At 42.1% G+C, this 26,625-nt stretch overlaps 1 protein-coding gene across 1 annotated transcript in view; it reads left to right on the top strand.

Annotated features, from left to right (window-relative positions):
* Window positions 1-26,625, top strand: part of RNGTT (RNA guanylyltransferase and 5'-phosphatase) — a 576,238-nt gene that overhangs the window by 199,420 nt on the left and 350,193 nt on the right. The window contains exons 9-10 of the mRNA XM_069726381.1: window positions 13,716-13,851; window positions 22,124-22,195. Coding sequence (XP_069582482.1) covers window positions 13,716-13,851; window positions 22,124-22,195 — 208 coding nt within the window. The remainder of the gene's footprint in view (window positions 1-13,715; window positions 13,852-22,123; window positions 22,196-26,625) is intronic.

Genomic DNA, 26,625 nt, shown 5'->3' on the forward strand with positions numbered 1-26,625 from the left:
ATAAAAAACTATATAAATGAAGTATCGCTGTAATAGTACTGACCTGAGAAATTAAGCTACCTATCAATTTTACCATACACGGAATGATATACCCCCCACCCCCCAAAAAAGTTCCTGAATTGCTGGATTTTTGGTCATTCCGCCTCCCAAAAATCTGAATAGAAGGCGATCAAGAAATGTCATGCGTCTGAAAATGGTACCAATGAAAATGTCGACTCGTCCCGCAAAATATCAAGCCTTCACATGACTCTGTGGGCCAAACTATGGAACAATTATGGCTCTCAAAATATAGTGATGCAGAAAACTAGTTTTTACAATAAAAAGCTTATTTTTAGTGTGTGACAGCAGCCAAACATAAAAACCCTATATAAACCTGGCATCGCTATAATCTCACTGTCGCAAAGAATAAAGTTGCCTAATCACTTATACCACACGAAGAACAGCATAAAAAAAATAAATAAAACCTATTCTTCAACTGCTGTTGATTTTTTTTATTCTGCCTCTAGATCTACTGCTACCTCTGAACCTACTGTCTACTTCCCCATTATCATGTAGAGTGTTAAGGTACCTACACACATAACGATATCGTTAATGATATCGTTGCTTTTTGTGACGTAGCAACGATATCGTTAAGGAAATCGTTATGTGTGACAGCGACCAACGATCAGGCCCCTGCTGGGAGATCGTTGGTCGCTGAACAAAGTCCAGAACTTTATTTCGTCGCTGGATCTCCCGTGGACATTGCTGGATCGGCGTGTGTGACACCGATCCAGCGATGTCTTCACTGGTAACCAGGGTAAACATCGGGTAACTAAGCGCAGGGCCGCGCTTAGTAACCCGATGTTTACCCTGGTTACCAGCGTAAAAGTAAAAAAAACAAACACTACATACTTACCTACCGCTGTCTGTCCCCGGCGCTCCGCTTCTCTGCACTCCTCCTGCTCTGACTGTGAGCGTCGGTCAGCCGGAAAGCAGAGCGGTGACGTCACCGCTCTGCTTTCCGGCCGCTGTGCTCACAGCCAGAGCAGGAGGAGTGCAGAGAAGCGGAGCGCCGGGGACAGACAGCGGTAGGCAAGTATGTAGTGTTTGTTTTTTTTACTTTTAGGATGGTAACCAGGGTAAACATCGGGTTACTAAGCGCGGCCCTGCGCTTAGTAACCCGATGTTTACCCTGTGTTACGCTCACGCCCTGACTGGTGGGCGTGAGCTCGGGGGTTTTGTGGCCCCACTGTGCCACAAACCAGACTACCCTGGAAGGGGCGTGACTATGACAGCTGCCTGGGTTTTCACTGGAGCCTCTGATGGTGAGGACAGGCTTGTGCAGCAGGCAGCTGCCAGGTGCTACTCCAGGGTGGTGTCTGGCTGTGGCTGCTGATCCCACTTGGGAGACAGGAAGACCAGGATTGGTGCGGGCATTAGGTAGGACTGGCAGAAGAGCACGGCTGGAACACAGACGAGTAGGCTGGCACGGCTGAGACAGGGCTGGCAGAGACACGGCAGAGAACACAGGGCTGGCAGAGACACGGCAGGAAACAGGACTGGCTAGGACAGCAGGAACACAGGACTGGAAGGCAGGGCAGGAACGGCAGGACTGGCAGGAACACAGGATTGGGAGGCACGGCAGAGAACACAGGACTGGTTGATGTGGTATATGAAGGAACAGGTAAGGGCCTGTTCACACTGGACGTGCAGGTACAGATATGTAGTTTGGAACACAGGGCTGGCAGAGACACGGCAGAGACACGGCAGAGAACACAGGGCTTGCTAGGACGGCAGGAGACACAGGACTGACTTAGGACGGCAGGAGACAGGACTGGCTAGGACGGCAGGAAACACAGGACTAGCTGATGAGATATTAGAATCAGGCTGCACTCAGATGACACCCGAGTGCAGTCCAATTGTGAGTGAGATGAAGGAACAGGTAGGGATATATAGTTTGGAGGAACAGGTAGGGACCTGTTCACACAGGAGAGGAGTGAAAGACTGCAGATAGGAATGGAAAAGCAGCAAGCGGTAGCGTAGCGACAAAAGCTGAGCAGAGCCACAAAGAATGTGGAGAGAAGCTGCAGCAAGAGATACTGCAGAAGCTAAGCAAAGTGGAACCGCAAGGATTGCAGAGGGGAACTGCAGCAAGAGGTTTCTGCAGCAACGGGAGTGGAGCAGAGCAAGACGGAGCAGAACCGCAGAAGTGCGGAGCAGCGGCAAAGCCACCAAGATGCAGAGCAGGCAGAGCCGCAAGAGTGCGGAGTGCAAGCAGACCGAGAACACAAGGAAAGACTCAGCAGGGAAGGAAGGCACACACAAGGAGACCGAGACAAGACTAAGTACAGACAAGGCAATGGAACAAGACACAAGGACAAAGACACAAGGACAAAGACACAGGGACCAGGATATTCTACCTCCTGGAGGGCGGACAAAGATAAAGGCAAATGCACAGAGAAAAGCCTCCAGAGAGGGAGCAACACAGAGCTAGACCTGGCAAACTCAGAAGCAAAACACTAACTGAGCAAACACATTGCACAGGCCCAGAGCACAGGGTGGAGCTGCACTATATACAGGAGGCCGCTCGGTAATTGGTCAGGAACTGATTGGACAGGTGCACCTGATTCCTATAAGAACCAGAGAGTTCAGGCGCCGGCCCCCTATACACATAGCCATGAGGCATGCACAGAGCAGAGGAACAGACTATGGAGCTGGCATGAAACAGAAACCACATCATGGCCTGGAGCAGTGGGTAAGATTGTGTGAGAGATGTGAGGCCATGACGTGATGCCAGCAGAGTTGTTACACCCTGGTTACCCGGGGACTTCGGGATCGTTGGTCGCTGGAGAGCTGTCTGTGTGACAGCTCTCCAGCGACCAAACAGCGACGCTGCAGCGATCCGGATCGTTGTCGGTATCGCTGCAGCATCGCTTAATGTGAAGGGGCCTTAAGGCTGCAAGGGTGGGGTCCTATCTCCTCTGTACCTGTCTCTCACTATTAGATTGTTCGTTGTAATCTTGTGTTTTGTATGTAATCTTTTATGTACAGAACTATGGAATCAATGGTGTGCTAAAAAAATAATAATTCTCTGCATGATGTTCCACCCAGTCCTCACCTCTGCCCTTCTTGAGGGAATACACACAGCAGAAAGCTGCAGCAAATGTCACCTGTGTTTCGTCATCATGAAAGATGTGCTGCGGTGGTCCATTAATTGTTTGCACTACCCCTCCCACATACTCCAACAGAATAAAAGATTGGGTATCATTGCACTCAATCTCTTCCACTTTTGGGGCAGGGCCAGGTGGCTGGCCCATGGAACCACAGACAGCAGTCATCAAAAAGTAGAAGTGACTGATGCATGACTTGGGGCTCAGACTGCTTGCTGATTTGCAAGGGGGTGAGGTGGAAGACATACCCATGGGCTGCAGGTGCGAAATCAGCGCTTTCTGGTGGAAGGCAAAGTAAAGGGACTAAAGGCACTCTTGGCCAACCAATCTAAAACCACCTCTACTTCATAGAATCATAGAATGTTAGAGTTGGAAGGGACCTCCTGGGTCATCTTGTCCAACCCCCTGCTCAAAGCAGGATTCACTAAATCATCCCAGACAGATGTCTGTCCAGCCTCTGTTTGAAGACTTCCATGGAAGGAGAACTCACCACCTCTCGTGGCAGCCTGTTCCACTCATTGATCACCCTCACTGTCAAAAAGTTTTTTCTAATATCTAATGTGTCTTCTCCCATTCAGTTTCATCCCATTGCTTCTAGTCTATCTTTGTGCAAATGAGAATAAAGCTGATCCCTCTACAATGTGACAGCCCTTGAGATATTTGTAGACAGCTATTAAGTCTCCTCTCAGTCTTCTTTTCTGTAAGCTAAACATTTCCAAATCCTGCAACCGTTCCTCATAGGACATGGTTTCCAGATCGGTCACCATTCTGGTAGCTCTTCTCTGAACTTGCTCCATTTTGTCGGTCTTTTTAAAAATGTGGTGCCCAAAACTGGACACAGTATTCCATTGTCCTGGCCTCGTCATTCATCTAACGGTACTCTGGCCTATGACATTACACAAAACATCCTGTCACCTGCATGCACTAGAGGAAGGTGCTTTTGGGCGTGTAGCAGGCACACATCGGCCACATCCTCTTTTCTCCCTGCAGCAGCGGCACCAGCAACATGGCCACGTCCACTATTTGATGCTCTCCTCAATGTTTGCACCCAAAAATTGCAGCTGATTACACTGCCTGTTTTCAGAGTACTGCCCCCCAAATAATCAATAAAAGAAACCAAAAACACAAACCCAGTGCTGGCTACCTCCTCCTCCTATGCCTCTTCCACCTACAGTACACCACCACCTCAACCTCCGCCTCCATTTTGACCTCCTGGTTCAAGATTGTAATTTTTTCCTTTTTTTTTTTTTAATTGTTTTACTTGAAGTTATTTCTCTATCCAAATTTGTTTGTAAGGCAATTGTCCTGCTCTTACCTCGTTTAGCTTCCTTTTGCAGACCCCAGTCCCTTATTATGACCATTGTACAGCCATTTTAAAGCACCAAAGTTCGGGTTGCCAATGACTTCTATCAGGTTTGGGGTTGAATTCGGATACCGAACTGAACTTTCAGCTGTAGTTAGCTGAACCCGACAAATCCAACCATCCATGCGTCTGCTCATCCCTAGTTAAGATGTGATCTGGGGCTTTTCGGTGACTCTAACTTATATTTTTCTAATAAGTCCACTTAAACATAAGATATGTTTCAGATAATGACAATTGATTCCTGTGTAAGAGATATGTCAGATACTTCACCGCCACTCTCTGTACATTGTAATATCAGTGCCTGGAAAAGGGCAGCAATTAGAATTGATTATTATTAAATGCTACCTGTGTGCTATGCTTTGAATAGCTGGCAATTTAGCTTCTAAACATTAATTTTTCCAAACCGTAGGAGAAAGCTGGTTTTATCATTTGTGCTTGCCGTAGAGATGTTACTTCTGTGGGATTCGCTTTCATTGAATTGTTTTTCTGTTCTTCATCCAGAAGTTTTCATAACTCTAATGTATTTTTAGTATTGGTGGACCATTTATCATATCTGTAACTGTAGTAAATACGCCATTTGTTCTCTAGCCCTAATGTGTAGACAATAAATCATGCTTTCTTGATGCGAGGCAAACAGGTGCGCTCGAAAGTTTTGTTTAGTAGTTGAACTATTGCATTGTACTTGTTTTATTTATTTATTGTGCATTTATTTAGAAATCTTGTAAGACAGAGTTTCCCTTACTGTGTGGTCAAATTGACTCTAAATTACTACCAGGCCAACCCTATTAAAGGGAATCTGTCATGAAGTTTTTGCCTCCTAATAAGCAATGTAATTTAATGGTGGAGACACTAATTCCAGTGACGTGCTACTTACTAGGTCACTTGCTGAAGTTTTGAAAAAGTTGTAATCAACAGGAGATTAATAAACTTGCTGCTATGTTATCCTCCTAATTCCTGATCTCTGTATAACCTCACCATCACCACTGATTGGCAGTTTTGTGTGTACACTTTGCATTGGAAGAAAGCTACCAATCAGTGGTGTGGGTGGAGTTATACCAATCTCAACTTTTAGATTTGATGGGCAGTAGATAAAACCATTTAAAAATTCAAAACTACTGAAAGCAGCCCAGTAAGGCTATGTGCACACGTTGCGGATTTTGCTGCAGATCCGCATCGGATCTGCAGCTGCGGGTCCGTAGCAGTTTACCATGAGTTTACAGTACAATGTAAACCTATAGGAAACAGAAAACGCTGTGCCAATGCTGCAGAGAAAAAGCGCGGAAACGCAGCGGTTTACATTCCGCAGCATGTCAATTCTTTGTGTGGATTCCGCAGCGGTTTTACACCTGCTCCATAATAGAAAACCGCAGGTGTAAAACCGCAGTGGAATCCGCACAAAATCCGCCTAAAAACCGCTGTAAATCCGCAGGTAAAACAGTGTCTTTTAGGCCTCTTTCACACGTCAGTGTCTCCGGTACGTGTACTGACCGTTTTCTCACGTACCTGAGACACTGACACACGTAGACTCATTCAAATGAATGGGTCTATGCACATGTCTCCGTGTTTTCACGACCGTGTGTCCGTGTGCAAAACACGGAGACATGTCCGCTTTTCTCCAGCAGCACGTACTGCAATACGTCCCGCACACGTGCACACGGAGAACAGTGTGCACTCTCCACTGTGTGCACGTACTGCCGCAGGAGAGGCAGCGCTACAGTAAGCGCTGTGCCCACTGCGTGTGGTTCCGAAGCCGGCATTCATTCCTTCTCCCCAGCAGCGTTCGCTGGAGAGAAGGAATGAAAAATCAACCTGTTTTTTTTTTTTTTTGTTTGGGGTCACCTCCCGCCTCCCTAAATATAATGGTAAGGAAGGTGCTCACTAAGTGAGAGGTGCTCAGGAAAAAATAGCAATAATATGAAAAAACTCCGGCACACTATTGACAAATAGAAAAGTCTCTCATTCATTAATTATTTTTATTTAAAAAACAGCGGTGAATTTTCCAAAATATTATTTTCTCATATTTCAAAACAACGGTGGGATTTCCAAAATTATTTTTCTCACACTTTGTATGGACATAATAATAAATCCTTTTTATCTCAACGTTTCGGCTGTAAACCTCCCACCTCCCATCCCCTGTGTGCCCACCCGCTTGCCGAGAAATACTCACCCAGCTCCTGCGATGTATGCTCTCAGCGCCGGCAGCCTGTCCTGTGTAAGCGGTCACGTGGTACCGCTCATTACAGTGATGAATATCCGGCGCTGAGACCATACATCGCAGGAGCTGGTTGAGTATTTCTCGGCAAGCGGGCGGGCGCACAGGGGATGGGAGGGGGGAGGTGACCCCAAACAAAAAAAAACTGGTTGATTTTTCATTCCTTCTGGGGAATTAACTTAACTGTAGCGCTTAACTGTAGCGCTGTCTCCTGCATGGTCCGTGTGGTCCTCAGTCGGCACACGGGCGGCACACGGCTGGCTGCCGCACATGTGCCACACTGATGTGCTACGTGAGCACATGGACACGGATAACTCCGGTACTGAATTCTCCGGTACCGGAATTATATGGACGTGTGAAACCGACCTTACCTACGGATTTCTAAAATCCGCTGTGGAAAAATCCACAGAGGTCCATTTTATGTGTGCACATAGCCTCAGTGTAACATCACTGGAATTATGTTCTTTGCCCCTACACAATGCTCTCAGATTTCAGAGGAAAACCTGATGACAAATTCCCTTTGTATGTTCAGTACCACTTGCTTTTTTAATATTTTTACATATATTTAGATGTTTAGGCTTACACCTCATAAAGAGAAATAAAATGGTATCCCTGTAAGTCCCCAAAATTGTCAGAATTGTTTTTAATTGCATGCATTCAATAATAAAAACAAATGTGGTAAACTAAGTGCCATCCAAAATATTCTACTCATCCAGCAAAAAACAGGCCTTAACTAGTAGTAATTCTTGTATGAGAGATTTTCATCCATTCTTCCTTGGAAAATTCTTCCAGTTTTGTGAGATTCCTGGGTCGACTTGCATGCACTGCTATTTTGAGGTCGAGCCACAGATTTTCAATGATGTTCAGATCAAGGGATTGTGAGGTCCATTGTAATGCCTTCACTCTATGCCGTTTGAGGTAGCCTATTGTAGATTTTGACGTGTGTTTAGGATCATTATTCATTTGTAGAAGCCATCCTCTTTTCAACTTCAGCTTTTTTGCAGATGATGTTATGTTCAAGAATTTGTTGAAATTTCATTGAATCCATTCTTCCCCCTACCTGTGAAATGTTTCCCTTGCCATTGGCTGCAACACAACTCCAATGCATGATTGACCTATCCGCATTCTTAATGGTTGGCGAGATATTTTTTTTTCCTGAAATTCTGTGCAATTTATTCTCCACACATACCTTTGATCATTGTGGCCAGAGAGTTCTATTTTAAATTCTACAGTCAACAAGACTTGTTTTCAAAATGCATCAGTCTTATTTAGATGTTCTTTTGCATACTTCTGACTCTTATCTTGAGGACCAGAAGAGGTTTTCTTCTGATGACTCTTCTATGATGGCCATATTGGTGCAGGTGTCTCTGAACAGTAGACCAATTTACCACAACTCCAACGTCTGCTAAATATTTCTGAAGGTCTTTAGCAGTTAAAGAAGTTGTACACTACTTGGACAACTCCTCATAAACCGCGCTTGGCCCCGATAAAATAAAAAAGGCTATACTCTTGTCCCATGCTGACACCGTTCTCATGGTTCGCACTAGCGGTCACAGGGCTCTTGTGCATTTGTTGTGACACATGACCCCGTCGCCCATTCAGCAATGGCGTCAAGGTCTTCATCTTCTGTCTAATAGAACATGAAGAGGAAGTCAGGGATTAGCTGCAGCCTGGACTTCCTCTTCATGTTCAATTCGTATGAAGGTGGGGGCTGCATCATAGAGTGACTGCCGACTTGTAGCTTAAAGCCGGAAAGCCCCATTACGAGTATTTTGTTTGCTCCTAGACTGCAAGGGTAGAATCAAATAAACTTCCTACCATTAATAATGTGGAGGGCTCATGAGAGGAAGTCCACTCGTTAACGTTAGCCTGGTATATTTAGATTTCTTAACCAGGAGATCAGGAATAGGAGAGTAGGCACAGGGACTAATCTCAGGTTGAACTCAATATTACTACAATTTTTTTTTCCGTAGCATATTTCTGCGAGTTGGGAGTAGGGAGATTGCGCAGTAAAGATTCTATAATGTTTTTTTTTATATTATTGCCAAGCATGACCTTTTATATCCATCACAATATCTGTTCTTATTCTTTTTAACTATCAACCTATGAAGACTTCTTTAAATTATGCAGATGCCCTTGATCTATGAGTGTCTGAATACGGCATGGAAAACGAGCGCAGAATGTAGTGTTCACATATCATGTCTATTGCTGAGAGGCAGCAATTATTTCTCTCTGTTTTGCAGATGGATATTTCTTCTCGGCCATTTAACACACACACCCGTTACTAAATAAGTGGTTTGCTCCACGTAACTCTTACACTGAATAGGCAGAAATTGACTACGCAAAGAGAAATTGGAAAATTGCGACCATATGAAATAAGTATTTGTGATCAGGATTTTGCTTCACTGATCACATTGAAGACTTCAGCTGTGATCTTCTGTGCGAAATTGTAGACAAACTGTAATAGTTAGGACAGATTTGCTGGCAATTGCGTGTATCTATTTCTGAAGGCGGTAGCAACAGATAATAACAAAAAACTTGGCATAGAAAATTATAGGATGCTGGGAAAATGCTCAATGGATGGTTTAATTATAGGCATTAAGTAGAGATGTTGAACTTGTTAATCATTATCAAAGCAAATGGATTTTAAGTCAATTGAATATAATGAGGACACAAGAATCTTTCTGACTGGGCCCATTCTTTCTCTCTCTTCGCCAGAGCTGGCAGGTGACGGCTTTCTGTCTTTAGCCCTTGCATTTGTTACCCGTCATTGTCTAGAATTGTACAGACTGATGAAGATTAATGGCTCTTTAGGGATAATAGGGAAGTGTAACAGATTATCTTTATTCTTCAATACAACAACAAATACTTACATTGCCAGGATGCCCCTTTGTTTGTCCAGGGTTGCCTTACTGGCAAGCTCCTAAAATTGTTTTTCCTGGTTAGTAAATATTCTACTTTCCTTGGCTTCTTGTGTACGCCTATATATTAGTTCCAGGGAAAGATCATAATTATACTGTACGCTAAATTTACATAATAGATAATAGGTCGGATCCAAATTTATGGCAATAATATAGAAAAGGGCCTTTCTGTTTCACGATGATAACGCATTGGTTTACCGAATTTGCAATGAAACTTGACCTTTTAGAACAGATATGCACTGTTAATTAGAATCATTTAAAATCCGTAAGTAAATTCTTAGTTAGGCTGGCCGCCAAGCAGCATTACCCAATCTCCCTAATACTCTTGTGGAAGAGTCACTGTAAATCCCTGTATCAAAGTTCAAAAATCTAGAAGAGGTGTAGTCATTATAGCAGCCAAGGGCCAGTACCGTCTCCGTTACTTATGGAAGATGTTAAAAGCTTTGATTCTTAAACTCTATATATACATCAAAAGAAATTAAGAGGGGCAAACTGCTGTGCCATTCGGCAGCCAGAACACCACTACGGCCTGTAATTGGTTACAGGGGGCAAGTGACTGGAAGAACGCGTCATTGGATGTTTCTCCGATGACCTGCTCTTCTAGTTACATGACCGCTTCAGCAATTTCAGGCAGTAGCGGAGGTGTACATTCTGTATGGGGCACACACTGTTTATGGAGTGTGTTCGAAACTCAAAAGTGGCCTGCGCTGGATCCGTGTGAGATACTGTCAGGCGAGTTATGCCTCTGCTTTATTATTTTTGATGAATCCATGCCAAAAAGTATATATATGTTTTTCTTTTGGAGAACCCCTCTAACTGTGCACAATAATGCTTTGTTCAGGTGTCCATACCCTTTTAGCTACTGTACAGTATATGTTGGCAAAAAACGGTTCACAATGTATAAAATATACATCTCCTCTAGTGGCATCATTCTGTTATGATTGACTGCTCCAGGCAATCAATTTTATAGGGCCATCTAGTTTTCTACACCAATTTAGGAAGAGGAAAACATTAGTTAAAATACAAAGGAAAAAGGTAGAAGATGGCAGTTTGATCTTGTACGAGCAGATATATATTTAAATGCAAAATCCTTCTAAAATGTCAGACATAGACCTCCACTGTTTTTCAGAGCGAAGAATCTTCAGCACTTCCAAAAGTTCTTAAATCTATTCTGGCCTGTCAGAAATGTCAGTTACTCACACATTCTCTGCAAAATGCCATTAAAATCAATGGCAGTGTGCTATTAGGGTTCTGTGTGCGATTTTCACTGGTGCCAAGGCAGTTTGAATGTAGTACAAGCTAGCGGACTTCTTTTTGTCACATACAATAATAAAGCTGAAAAGAGTTTTATGAGAGGTAAGGCGTTATGAGCCATAAAATATCAATATGTATTGCAGTGGAGCAATACTCATGACGAATAATTCAGACAGCATGAAAGATGGGCAGATATGACTAAAAGAAATAATTTACTACTCCCAATTGAATTTAGTAATACTCAACGGAACTAAACCTATTGTCATGGTGACAGCCTCAATTCCCAAAAAGTTGAGACTGTGTAAAATGTAAAGGAATGGGATGATTTGGGAATCTCTTTATAGCCATATTTTATTCATACATTTGCTGCTCACCATTCCTGAGTCCTCTTTGCTGCTTTGTTTTAGTTTCATAATGCTTCAAATGTTTTCTGTTGTTGAAAGGTCTAGACAGCAGGCAGCGAGTTCATCACTCAAACTTTTCTTCTATGAAGCCATGGTATTGTGATGGATGCAGTATGTAGTTTAATGTTGTCTTCCTGAAATATGCAAGGCCTTTCCTAAAATAGACATTGTCTGGATGGGAGCATATGTTGTTCTAAAGCCTCTATATAAGGCCTCCTTCACCCTGTGACAGTTGTCACCTGTACTGGAGGCACTTACCCATGTAGACCCATTAAAACCTATGGGTCTACGCACATATCCGTGTGTTCACACGGACGGTGTGTCTGCGTGCAAAACATGTAGACTTGTCCTTTTTTTTCTGGCAGCACGGTCCGCAATACATCCCACACATGGATGATATCCGTGTTTCATCTGTGTGACACGAACCGGCTGCTGGCAAAAGCAGTACAGTTAGCGCTGTTCCCAGACGCCAGGTGCTGACTACAGTTCTCATCATTCTCACTTGGTCTCCTTGCAATCAGCTAGACAAAGCAACACTGATGACATTTATAGTCAGCCCCTGACATGTGCCTCTGACAGCCACAAGTGGATCCGAGATGCACCCACGGCTGTTAACAAGTTAAATGCCGTTGTCAATCACTGACAGCAGCAATTGGCAAGTGCCAGATGAAAGCGAGTCACAAAGCCCACTCTTCGGCGCACTGTTGTGTCTTCGCTGGACATGGGTTGTCATGACAGCCGGGGGTCTGCCGAAGACCTCTGTGCCTGTCATTGTAACGCTCCTTGAATGCCAACACCTGGCTGGTGTTCATAAGAGATCTTATGCTACACATAGCAGTACTAGAGAGCTGCTATGTGTAGCAGAGGCGATTGACGATCGCAGCTTCAAGTCCCTTAAGTGGACTATTGTAGGCAGTAAAAAGTTTCAAAAAATGTAAATATTAAAAAATAATAAAAATAAATAAGTTTAAATCACGCCCCTTTGCCCTATTCAAAATAAAACAATTAGAGAAAAAAAAAATTTTTGGTGTATCTGTGTTCAGAAATGTCCAACCTATCAAAATATAAAGTAATTTTATCTGATCGATAAATGGCGTAACGAGAAAAAAAAAATCAAATGCCAAGATTTGTTTTTTTTTTGGCCCCACAACGTTGCAATAAAATACAATAACAATCAAAACAACGTATCTACCCCGAAATGGTATCAATCAATCAGCTCAGGGCGGAAAAATTAAACCATTATCCAGCCTCAGATCTCGAAAAATAGAGACGCTACGAGTCTCAGAAAGTGATGATTTTTTCTTTTCTTTTTACAAATTTTAGATTTTTTTTCACCACCTAAATAAAAAATAATCTATACATGTTTGGTATCTGTGACTTCGTACTGACCCGTAGAATCATATTACCCGGTCAGTTTTAGCATTTAGTGAACATGGTAAATGAAAAAAAAAAAAAAAAAAACAATTGTGGAATTGCATTTTTTTTTTTTTTTTGCAATTTCACTGCATTTGGAATTTTGTTTCCCGTTTTCCCGTACACTATATGGTAAAATCAATGGCAGCTTTCAAAAGTTCAACTTGTACCGCAAAAAACTAGCCCCAACATAGCCATATTGATGGAAAAAATAACAAAGTTATGGCTCTGGGAAGAAGGGGAGGAAAAACAAAAGCGCAAAAAATGGAAAACTGCAGGGTGGTGAAGGGGTTCAAGAGATGCGTGTTTGTAGGAAAATCTACTTCTTTACAGCATAAAGCCTTTATACTATCTGTGAAACTCCATGGCGGTAGTGTCATGGTTTGAGCCTCTTTAGTTGCTTCGGGGATTGTCATCTATAATGGGACAATGAATTGTGAATTTTGCTCTCAAATTCTATATGAGAATGTCAGGACGTCTATCCATGAGGTGAATCTCAAGAGAACGTGGATAATCCAGCAAGAAGACAACAACACAAAGCGTACAATCGCGTTACAAAAGAACAGATAAAGAAGAAATGTTATGGAAATATCTGTAGGGAACAGTTTATGGGCAGCATGTTTAATTCTTTCCGCGTTTCTTGCAGATTTCAGCCTTATGAGTGGGGAAAAATATGCAACAATAACACATGTGAAAAAGGGCCATAAACTTGCAAATTTTATGCTGTGTTTTTCCTGTCAACAAATGCAGAAATGGTGCAGAAATGTCTGCACCACAGACTTAATGTGCGCACATGCCCTAAGTGTCAGATAAGCAATATATTGGGAAGTAAATCTCCTTGACGTTTAGGGGAGGAAAAAAAGAATTTGGTTGGCAATAAAGTTATTATTTTCACAGTGCCATAATGTTTTCCTAATAAGTGTTCTGCTCTATTTAACAGTGAAATAACAGATTTATAATTCTCCAGTACTTTCATTATCATTTTTTTCTTCTTTTAAGGTACATGATGCTAATTGATGGTAAAAATGAAGTACATATGGTTGACCGCGACAACTCCGTATTTCACGTTTCTAAACTTGAATTTCCATTTCGGAAAGATCTCAGAGTCCACTTGACCAATACTCTTCTGGATGGGGTAAGACCTTGGGTAGAAAAAAAAAACATAGCTTAAACATTTTCTGTGTTTTTCCAACTGAGTAATGTTTTTCTCCTAAAACGTGTTCATTAATTATCTCCTGCCTGTTGTTTAATCGTCTTTTTATGTTAAAACCGGGTTCTTAATCCATATGCTATGACCACACAGTGGAGTTGGTTGTAAATTTTGTGTGTACAAATTTCTTTTAGTTTCAAAAAATTTTTATTGGAATTTCAACTTTAGCAAATACAATACAAAATATAAGTGTGCTCCCTCGCAGGGGAGTCTTTAACTGAGAAATGTAAGAACACAAACTTATTATGAACATAGTGGAAGACATTACAAAGACAACATAGGGAAGAAACAGTAGGGGAAAGGGAAACTGCATATACATCTTAATTTTTATCGATCATTGTCCTCACAGGCTTAATCCACTATGGGGACAAGTGTAGAGTCTACAAATTTCTTTTAGTATATTTATTAAAGCACCACTTCAAGTTCCCTGACCTTAGTATGATACTTATCATCCTCTGTCTTCAGCTGATTCTGGCGCCGCTACGGTCCCACGCCACCATCTTGTGACCACAACTTCTGGCTGACCAGATGTCCAGAGGTTACAGTCACAAACTCTGTGTAAGTCTGAGATCATCGTTCTGGCCTAGTTTTGGCTCTCATAGACTGTTGGTTTTTTTTCGTTTCGCTCAGCATACACTGGAGAGATTTGGTAGGTCACAAACTACAGAAGACTATTGGAGCAGCGCCGAAAACAGTTTAAGGTCGCAGTCACACTACCGTAGAATACGGTCGAGTGCTATGCGAGAAAACATCGCATAGCACTCAGACTAGTGTTAATCTATGGGGCAGCTCACAACATAAGTTTTTTTTTTTCTCAGGTGTTTTCGATGTGCGTGTAAAATCGCAGCATGCTACGATTGTACGCGTATATCGTTCAAAATGTAACATTTTCTCACAAAACACAAGCCATGGACATTTTGACCATAAAATAAAAAAGATATGGCTCTGGGAAGAAGGGGAGCAAAAAAATGAAAATGACCCGGGTGTTGAGGGGTTAAACAAAGTATATATCAGGCCTATCTCACACATTCATTGTTCATGGTCTACAGTCGTGGCCAAAAGTATTGACACTCCTGCAATTCTGTCAGATAATACTCAGTTTCTTCCTGAAAATGATTGCAATCACAAATTATTTGGTATTGTTATCTTCATTTAATTTGTCGTAAATGAAAAAACACAAAAGAGAATGAAGCAAAAAGCAAAACATTGATAATTTCACACAAAACTCCAAAAATGGGCCAGACAAAAGTATTGGCACCCTCAGCCTAAAGGTACCTTCACACTCAGCAACGCTGCAGCGATACCGACAACGATGTCGATCGCTGCAGCGTCGCTGTTTGGTCGCTGGAGAGCTGTCACACAGACAGCTCTCCAGCGACCAACGATCCCGAGGTCCCCAGGTAACCAGGGTAAACATCGGGTTACTAAGCGCAGGGCCACGCTTAGTAACCCGATGTTTACCCTGTTTACCAGCGTAAAAGTAAAAAAAACAAACACTACATACTTACCTGCCGCTGTCTGTCCCCGGCGCTCTGCTTCTCTGCACTCCTCCTGCACTGGCTGTGAGCACAGCGGCCGGAAAGCAGATCGGTGACGTCACCGCTCTGCTTTCCGGCTGACCGACGCTCACAGCCAGTGCAGGAGGAGGAGTGCAGAGAAGCAGAGCGCCGGGGACAGACAGCGGTAGGTAAGTATGTAGTGTTTGTTTTTTTTACTTTTACGCTGGTAACCAGGGTAAACATCAGGTTACGAAGTGCGGCCCTGCGCTTAGTAACCCGATGTTTACCCTGGTTACCAGTGAAGACATCGCTGGATCGGTGTCACACACGCCAATTCAGCAATGTCTGCAGGGAGTCCAGCGACGAAATAAAGTTCTGGACTTTCCTCAGCGACCAACGATCTCCCAGCAGGGGCCTGATCGTTGGTCGCTGTCACACAGAACGATTTCCTTAACAATATCGTTGCTACGTCACAAAAAGCAACGATATCATTAACGATATCGTTATGTGTGAAGGTACCTTAATACTTGGTTGCACAACCTTTAGCCAAAATAACTGCGACCAACCGCTTCCGGTAACCATCAATGAGTATCTTACAATGCTCTGCTGGAATTTTAGACCATTCATCTTTGGCAAACTGCTCCAGGTCCCTGATATTTGAAGGGTGCCTTCTCCAAACTGCCATTTTTAGATCTCTCCACAGGTGTTCTATGGGATTCAGGTCTGGACTCATTGCTGGCCACCTTTGAAGTCTCCAGTGCTTTCTCTCAAACCATTTACTAGTGCTTTTTGAAGTGTGTTTTGGGTCATTGTCCTGCTGGAAGACCCATAACCTCTGAGGGAGGCCCAGCTTTCTCACACTGGGCCCTACATTATGCTGCAAAATTTGTTGGTAGTCTTCAGACTTCATAATGCCATGCACACGGTCAAGCAGTCCAGTGCCAGAGGCAGCAAAGCAACCCCAAAACACCAGGGAACCTCCGCCATGTTTGACTGTAGGGACCGTGTTCTTTTCTTTGAATGCCTCTTTTTTTCTCCTGTGAACTCTATGTTGATGCCTTTGCCTAAAAAGCTCTACTTTTGTCTCATCTGACCAGAGAACATTCTTCCAAAACGTTTTAGGCTTTTTCAGGTAAGTTTTGGCAAACTCCAGCCTGACTTTTTTATGTCTTGGGGTAAGAAGTGGGGTCTTCCTGGGTCTCCTACCATACAGTCCCTTTTCATTCAGACGCCGACGGATAGTACGGGTTGACACTGTTGTACCCTCGGACTGCAGGGCAGCTTGAACTTGTTTGGATGTTAGTCGAGGTTCTTTATCCAACATCCGCACAATCTTGCGTTGAAATCTCTTGTAAATTTTTATTTTTCGTCCACATCTAGGGAGGTTAGCCCCAGTGCCATGGGCTTTAAACTTCTTGATGACACTGCGCACGCTAGACACAGGAACATTCAGGTCTTTGGAGATGGACTTGTTGCCTTGAGATTGCTCATGCTTCATCACAATTTGGTTTCTCAAGTCCTCAGACAGTTCTTTGGTCTTCTTTCTTTTCTCCATGCTCAATGTGGTACACACAAGGACATAGGAGAGCGGTTGAGTCAACTTTAATCCATGTCAACTGGCTGCAAGTGTGATTTAGTTATTGCCAACACCTGTTAGGTGCCACAGGTAAGTTACAGGTGCTGTTAAGTACACAAATTAGAGAAGCATCACATGATTTTTCAAACAGTGCCAATACTTTTGTCCACCCCCTTTTTTGTGTTTGGTGTGGAATTATATCCAATTTGGCTTTAGGACAATTCTTTTTGTGTTTTTTCATTTAAGACAAATTAAATGAAGATAATAATAACAAAGAATTTGTGTTTGCAATCATTTTCAGGAAGAAACTGAGTATTATCTGACAGAATTGCAGGGGTCAATACTTTTGGCCACAACTGTAAGTGTGGACTGCAGTGTCCTGATCGACTATGGGCTCATGTAGACATAGTGGTCTGTGCTCAGACTGTGAACATTGGACGTGTGCATCCGGCCTAAGAGTTGTTGAGATGTTTACTGTACTTCTTGCATTGTAAGACGCACATGACTGTAATATGCACCTAGGTGTAGACAACAAAAAATAATAAAAACATGATTAATGGTAATTAAAACTACCCTAGTGATGTACAGTAATGCAAGGGTTGTGCCTCTGGAGTAGAAGAGAAGAAGGTATTGTTTTACTGTAATGGTAATATAAGAGTGAGGACTCATACCTGTACACTAATGTGTAGGGGGGGACTAAAAATATATAGGGCATAATAAACTCTCAAACAGTTACATAGCAAAGCCCTAATACAGTCTTGCCTTTTATTTTGGTTGTCTTGTGCCAAAGTTCATAAATTACTTTTATTGTGCAGTCAGCTATGTCCATGTTACTTGTGTAATATCTTCCATTTATGCCATACACACGCCTTACACACAACTTAGCCAGCTGTATGCATTACTAAAGCTGCTCCAGCTTCCATACTGTAAGGGATGGCTAAAGTAGATGTTCTATTAAGCAGTGCTACTTGGAGTTTCTGTGCCCTTCATGACCACGCATAAATCTAGCCAAGCAAGGATGGCATCATATGTGTATATGGTATAGTACACAGGTAGCTCCCTAAGTGCCAATCAACCCCGAAGGTACATGTGTGATAATTAGATTTTTCTTCAGCCTGTGCACCAAAGATTCTCTCTATTTGACCTTTGTTTGGCATAAGCCTTCGGTAACCTGTTGCATACCGTTCTAGCCCAATCTGACTTGCTCACTGATCACACAGATCGGTGCCAGCAGGGAGACGGCAAACCATGCAACCACTTAGGCATCTAAGTAATAGAACAGCACTTTTATTAATGTTTTGCCCTACAATTTAAAGAGTTTGTCCGGTCTAAAACGACAAATCTGACTCGTGAATATCCCTGCGCAAGCACTGCATGCTGTTTTTCGCTGATGTCAGCGCAGGGAACGGCGGTCATGTGACTACAAGTATGCAAAATGCATATTCCCTGCCAGAACCCAGCGTACTCTGGGAGGATTCACAAGTCTGCATTCACAGAGTGACTGCAGACTTACTATTTTAGTCCAGAAATACCCTTTAAGGAAGCAGTTAGGACGATTCCTGCCACTGCTGAACATTCCTGGCTGCAGTCTCTGACGCATATAGTTTTTGGCAAGATAATCTTATAGTCATAAAAATATGGTAATCGCCCATTCCTTGCTTTTTGCCAATTTTGGGGTGCTTAGGGGCAGTTTGGGGCTTTAATTCTTTGAGAAATTACCTTTATTTTCAATAAGTGTTTAGTGCTTTGCATTCATCAATAGAAGTTGCACCGTGCCATTTCTGTTCTTTATGTGGACTGACTGCAGATGATGTAACAAGGTCTCCTACTTTGTAGAAAGTCATGGTAGATGGTATGCTCTGCATCTGTTCTGAAGATATCGTAAACCTTTTTATCTAGGTACCCTTCTCAGATTACTGAGGTTTGTGGTAGTCTAAAACAAAGCCGTTGGCCAAGTTTCTTTTTCTCTTACAAGTCCTCTTGTTATGAATTACTGTATTTTTTTTTTCATCCATCGCTTTTGAAAGCTAGTTTTCCCTCTATTGAATATTTTAAGGACTTCCTTTCTTACGGTCTATAATTTTCTGCAGTTTGAATTAAACTAACTGAAGTTGTGGGTTATTGAATTTGTTTGCCAGACATTTTTTGTTGTTTTCCCTTTGAAAACCTCTTGCAATAACTATAATATCAGCCTCTGAAATGCTGGACATTCTTACAGGTTCATCTATTGGGAATATGACACGCTATAACTCAAGGCAGTAGATCTTAATGAGGCATTGCAAGAAGGAAGATGGTTTCTTTTATCATCAGATTGTCAATCTCGACTTTGAAGTTTGTCTTGCTATAGTATGCTCTCTTCCGTTGTATGCACTTATATGGGATCACTGCACTTGGCTACTAAGCTATACCCTTCTTACCACATACTTTAATATTCTACCACTATTCAAGGACTCATTAGTTTTTTGTTGTGATAGGGTCTTGGTTAAATCATTGCATGTAGAAAAGCCGTGGAGACACCATCACGTGTTTCTCAACGCAAGCAATACATAGCCAGATCTTTCACCGGGAAGGAACAACCACGGGAAGGGCAGCATCCAAAAAGGAAAACCACCTATGCCAAAACATGGTATCCATCCACAGACAGCTGTTTCGGGGTATTTGCCCCACATCAGTGTGGAGTAGGAAACTGGCTATTAGGAGCAGTGCCTAGTAAAAGGACTATAAACATAAGGATGAATGACCTCGGGGAGATAAAACATCCAACACCGCGGAGAAACCATCACGTGTTTCTCAACGCAGTGATCCAGAGCACTGCGTTGAGAAACACGTGCTGGTGTCTCCGCGGTGTTGGATGTTTTGATCTTCCCGAGGTCATTCATCCTTATGTTTATATTGGTTAAATCATTGACATCTTAATTTAATTCCATGTATAGAGATACTATAGGTGATAGCTTCTAGATAAATGGTTAGACCCCCACTGATCACCAGAATGTGTGTACCCCCCACCCATTTTAATGGAGCTTTGGTCAAGTATAAATATTGCCACTTCATTCCTTTATAGGACCTACGGAAGTAATGAAAAGATGATGGATTAACCATCCATTAATGGTCATCTTGCTTCATTATGGCATCACAAATACAGATACACCAACACATTACGAGCCCTGATGTAGATCTTGGTCTTAAATCATTTGCCGTTCTCCAACCATTCCATAGAGAATGAATGGAGTAGCTGTCGAGCATGCACACTGGTGCTCCATTCAGATTAACAAAAGTTCTCAGTTCTGTCAATTGGTGGAGATCTCTGTTATCAGAACTCCATCTAGGATACGTAACTTTTTGTATCTGCAATACCACTTTAATTTTCAATGTCACGAGCTATATTCAAAATATACTGAAGTTTTAATGCTGACTGCCCTTATGATAGCCTGATACTTCAAGTTCTGTAAAGATTACCTCTGTTAATAGCCTCACAGAGCATGAGTACGTTCTTAAATAGATGTCCGTTATAGAGATTTTCCACTTTCAGGAAAGTGACCCCAAAGTGAGTTAAATACATGAAATAACAAGCTCAGAAGGTACTCTCTCTCTCACTGCTCCTCACAGCTGCTCTTTTCTCAATGTTCTGACTACAGCTTTGACTTCACGGCCGCAGTGTAAATAACCATTCTAGCCAGTCACTGGCTTCAGTTCTCATTCACCCTGGTTGAAGGCACACAACACTGAGCTCAGTGACTAGCTAGAGCAATGACACATCACATCAGCGGCTCACATCACCGCTGTAGTCAGTCACTGAGCTCAGTGTCAAAGTGTACTACATTTAGCTCATTGACTGGCTAGAACAGTGACACATGCTGTTGACGTGATGTCACTGCTGTAGTCAAAACATCTGGACCAGCACAGCTGTGAGGAGCCGAGGTTGGACCAATGGAGGCTGATGCTGCAAGCAGAATAATTTTTGACTCTGCAGCATCAGAGAAGCACAGGGCCACTGAAGCTGGCCAAATCGGGAGAAATCGGCAAGCTTCATTGGTCTAGCCAGCTTAAATCTCCTCACCAGCGTGTTTTTTTACATCATCCCTGGAGTGGTGTTTAATTTCCAAATTCTCTGCCACCTGTCTGATACTCACCTTTTGGCGTTTTTGTCGCGGCTCCAGTCCATCTCCTGCAGTGTGTGACCTGCTGGCTGCTCCATTGTTTCATGGAGTGAGACCGAGGTCGCTAATCTATGTAAGTCTAGGAAAGCATCGCTCTAGCTAATCATAGACTTGCATTGAGAGCTTGGGACGTAGCTTCTGACTTTCGACCAGTCAGAAGCTGCACTCACTTAATGGTGCCACGGGACTCGACCGGCCCCGAAAAACAGTGAAGACGCCGAAGGGTGAATAGAAGACTGGGGGCTGGGGACTTATGTTTAAAACGCCAATCCGGTGGTGAAGAAAAAACAAAACTCTTGACGGTGTTTTAAGAGTAGTGATTACAAGCTCATTAGGAAAGAACTTTTGTAAGTACTGCGGTCCTTGTTTAGGAGACCAGCTACCGCTGATAACTGCTGCCATTGTTGGTAGTTTAGGCAACGATTAGAAAAGAATAAAGTTAAAAATCTCTGTATTCTTGAACGGAAGGATTTTTATTAATAAAGTCCAAATGTAACCATTTAATAGATTGCGAATAACCATTAGAAGGCTCTGTTCACATCATATTTAGAGCCAGTATGTAATAAAGATGATTGTTCATATGACAATGAGCTTGTTATCACTTCTTGTTTCCCCCAAGTCTGAGTGGTGGAAACCCACCAAAAAGTGATCTTCTAATGAGGGCTTACAGTGAGACCTGATGCCATTAGTATCTAGCGGTGCCTAGGAGTGTGCTTCTTAGGAACTAATGACCTTAGTAGCTCCTTGTTTATGATATCTTACTTTGGGTTAGGCATATTCTGACTTACTGTGTAGTTTTTGTCACTTTTGAAACTCAAACAATTAAACCAACCTGATTCATCAAAAATGTAAGCTAAAAGCAATACCCTTTGGATTTATGGTAAGAGTAAAAAAAAATCAGGATTTTTCTTGAATGATAACTTAAAGCTTGTGTTATAAAGTCTTATTTCTTTTCTCTTTTGAAGGAAATGATTATTGACAAAGTGAAAGGACAAGCTGTGCCACGATATTTGATATATGACATCATCAAATTTAGCGTAAGTATTGCTATTTTTCTTTCCTTCTCCTTTTCGTATGATTTGTATTGGATGACAGGTATATTTTAGTTATTACATGGAATTTTCTTTCTTGTGATTTATACTTCTGCTCTACTGGGGAAAGCAGGTTCTGTTGAATTTATGCTTCGTTGCATGGGCTTTGTCATACTGAGGCAGTGCCAGAATCCTAACTAAGTGCCGTCAAAAAGTCCACACCGTAAGTCACAACAATCCCTTTACAAGAACTGAATGATGAAAGGTTATGTCAAAATGATTCTTGTTTCCTCCCTCCCTTATCTAAAAAAAGTTCTTATGGTTTATACTTTGTAGTCATAGGCTAAGGTATGGTTCTAGCAATCTTCCATAGTTCACAAAAAAAGAATTAGGAATTTCTATAGTTAACCATTAACTGGTAAATAGGAAGCAATTCAGCAGCATATGTTGGAATGTGACTTACAGGTGGCATTCTTATTTGATAGCTTCTCTTCATCTTTAAGTTTGTTTGTTCCTGTGAATTACTGATTCATTTGATTATTGGCACATTACAGTGGTGGTGTGTCATGTGGGAGATAATAAAGCTCTTAATTAATGTTAACCTTTCAGATCTGCTCTTGCCATCATTGGAGTTTGACATCCTACTTTTTTTTAGAAAAAGTGTTAAGCCATTGTAATGCAATCATATGGTATTATGTCTCACTATTATTTCTACAGTGGGGAAAATACGTGTTTGATACACTGCTGATTTTGCATATTTTCCCACCTACGAAGAATCGATGGGTCTGTCATTTTTATTTTAGAGACAAAATCTTTAAAAAAAAAAAAAAGCACAGAAAATTACATTGTATGATTTTTGCATAATTAATTTGCATTTTATTGTATTTGATACAATGAAAAAACGGAACTTAATATTTGGTACAGAAACTTTTGTTAGCGTTTACAGAGGTCACACTTTTCCTGTAGTTCTTGACCAAGTTTGCACACGCTGCAGTAGGGATTTTGGTCCCCTCATCCATACAGATCTTCTCCAGATCTTTCAGGCTTCTTATGGAGCCACTTCTTAGTTACCCTAGCTGTGTGTTTCGGGTCTTTGTCGTGCTGGAAGAACCTGCCTTGAAACATCGGAAGGAGGTTGTTGGCCACAATCTCGCGATACATGATTCCATTCATCCTCCCTTCAATATGGTGCAGTCGTCCTTTCCCCTTTGCAGAAAAGTATCCCTAAAAATATATTTCTCCCACCATTCTTGACGGATGGGATGGTGTTCTTGGAGTTGTACTCATCCTTCTTCCAAACACGAGTGGAGTTGATGACAAAAAGTTTGATTTTGGTCTCATCTGAGCACATGATCTTCTCCCATACCTCTTCTTCATTATCCAGATAGATGGTCATTGGCGAAATTAAAACAGTCCTGAACATGTGCTGGCATGAGCAGTGGACCTTGCGTGCCCTGCAGGATTTTAATCTTTGATGGTGTAGTGTGTTACGGATGGTAATGTTTGAGACTGTAGTCCGAGCTCTCTTCAGGTCATTGACCAGGTCCCCCCATGTAGTTCTGGGCTGATTACTGACCTTTCTCAGAATCATCCGCAATGTGAGATCTTGCATGGAGCCCCAGACCGAAGAAGATTTACAGTCATGCTGTGTTTCCTCCATTAATTGCACCAACAGTTGTTGCCTTCTCACCAAGCTGTTTGCCTATTGTCCTGTAGCCCATCCCAGCCTTGTGCTAGTCTACAATTTTGTCCCTGATGTTTGGACATGGTGGAGAGGTTGGTGTGTGATTGATTGTGTGGACAGGTGTCTTTCATACAGTTAACGAGTTCAAACAGGTGCAGTTAATACAGGTAACGAGTGCAGAGTAGGAGGGCTTCTTAAAGAAAAACTAACAGGTCTGTGAGAGACAGAATTCTTTCTTGTTGGTTGGTAAACAAATACTTATTTAATGCTATAAAATGCCTTTTAATTATTTAAAAATCATATAATGTCATTTTCTGTTTTTTATTTTTAGATTTTGTCCCTTACAGACAAATTATAGACCTCTCCATTCTTTGTAGTCGGGAAAACATGCAAAATGGGCAGTGTATCAAATACTTATTTTTCCCCACTTTACATGCTTTAACACTCTTGTCTGTAGGTACCATTGACATAGCATGGCCTTAAGCCTCAGTAAGCCACCTAGCCTCCATATTCTGATTTATGATGTTCGCCCTGTGCTGTCTCTAATGTTACACATCACAAAGCTTTTGTGAAGGAGGTAAATGATGAGAAGTTGTGATTTTCTGCTTCATTTGTTAAAGGTAAATTGTCACCAGGTTTTGCTACCTAATGTGATCTTATTTAGGGGGAGAAACTTTGATTTTAACTGTATCACTAACTGGTGGTGTTTCAGCAAAAATCATTGTTTTATCAGTGGGAGATTATTACTACAGTACAAGGTGTCTGTTCGCATGAAGTCCTCCTGCTCTGTAACTTTATACCTACCACCGAGTAGGTGCTTTCTGCCTATGCACAGTGTGTACGGAAAGCTTCCAATTAGCGATGCGGGTGGGGTTGTAGAGAGCTCAGCATACAGAGAACTGGTAGATCTTTAGCATGGGAAACTCTGATTTTATCAAAACGTGAGCAAGCAGCCCAATGAGTGCTACATTGCTTATATCAGGTCCCCTGCTGCCCCTACATTATGCTGCTCTCAGAATACATAGCTAAAACCTGGTGACAGATTATCTTTAAAAAAGGATTGTGTGAAAATTGTTCTGTGATTCAAGTAGAGTTAGGCTATGTGCACACATTGCAGATTTTGCTGCGGATCTGCAGCTGCAACTTTCCATGTGTTTACATTACAATGTAAACCTATGGAAACCACAATCCGCAGTGCACATGCTGCAGAAAAAAACGCGCGGAAACGCTGCGGGTTACATTCCGCAGCATGTCAATTCTTTGTGCAGATTCCGCAGCGGTTTAAACCGCAGGTGGAATCCGCACAAAATATGCATTAAATCTGCAGGTAAAATGCAGTGCCTTCTAAAATCTGCTGCGGAAAAATCCGCAGAGCTCCATTCTACGTGTGCACATACCCTTAATATTTTATGGTCCTCAAATGCAAAACATGGAATTTGATTGATGGACAATTCAGTGGCACACACCATAATGCGATGCCATGTTAGTGATATTGGACGAAGCTACTAAATAGCCGGGCATCGTTTCTTCTAGGATATAGGAGAGGAATTATTATTAGTAGGCAGAAAATGCTGCTGCAGCTGTTGTACGCTGTAGAGTAGTAGCGGGATGCCACGACATAAATGACTCCTTTACTGCGATGCAGTCCACACAATTTGTGCGCCAATCATTGGTTTACAGTTTGCTACATCGTAAGCGGATTTCAGAAAAGTCTGCAGTACCGCGAGACTTCTCAGCCAGCTGAAGCCTTGTTGCTACCTTTTGGGGGTCTCATGTATGGAAATGCTGGCCTCATTTAGGGTACTGATCTAAATCCTGGTGGCAGTGATGGAACAAGAGCTTATCAGGAACGAACAGTGAAAGACTCTTGGAAGACGTCTCCGTAAGGATAAAATCCAGAGCGACAGCTTCTGTTCCCTTGACAAAAGCAATTATTTGCAATAACCAGTGCTGACATGGAGCACAATTTCAGGCTTCTGCCTGTTGGCTGTCATTGTGCTGCGGCAGCACTGATGGAACGTAATGAATTGCATTTGCACTTACAAGCGCGCCTATTCTGTAGCACGGAAATCATGCCGCTACTAGAGAAAAGGCCGTATTTATATAGATATTCCGAGAAATCCATTTTGTCTTGCTTTTGAAATGTGTTTTATTAGCGTTCTTTGACTGGGTGGCTGTACTGGGATTTCTTCCTCTATGAAATGAAGCATGAGCACTTACCTGGAAAGCGTTTATATTGGGAACCACTCTGACTACATGCACGTGGCCGTTTTACCACTCATCCATAGACCTTATAATCCTTTTTTACCGAATATAGGCATACAGTGTTTTTCTTCTGTAAATTGGTGAAATACGACATTTCTTGCCTTTATTTTGGTGCATTCTTACCTAGTAGCAATATTTTTTTTTGACCTGGCTTACTTTTAAAACTTTTCAGGAGAGGTTAAAGATTGTTGATCAGCTACTCCATACATATCACAAACCTGCAGGAATAATATTAACCACTTCTTGGCGTCTGCCATACCCGTACAACTTTGCCAAGAAGTAGTACCCACAAATCCAACTGTTTCGTCCTTTTAGATACCACTGTGACCAGGTGAAACCTAAGTAGTTAGAGGGAAGGGAAGCATTGCCGTGTATTATGCCACATCCACATGGCTAAATCCCCAAGATAAACGACAAAATGAGGAAATATAAAGGGTGCGAATATAAAAAATACTTTTTCCAATGAAAACAATGAAAAATGCTTTAT

Source organism: Ranitomeya imitator, chromosome 5 (assembly GCF_032444005.1).
Source record: "Ranitomeya imitator isolate aRanImi1 chromosome 5, aRanImi1.pri, whole genome shotgun sequence".
Classification (NCBI taxonomy): Eukaryota; Metazoa; Chordata; class Amphibia; order Anura; family Dendrobatidae; genus Ranitomeya; species Ranitomeya imitator.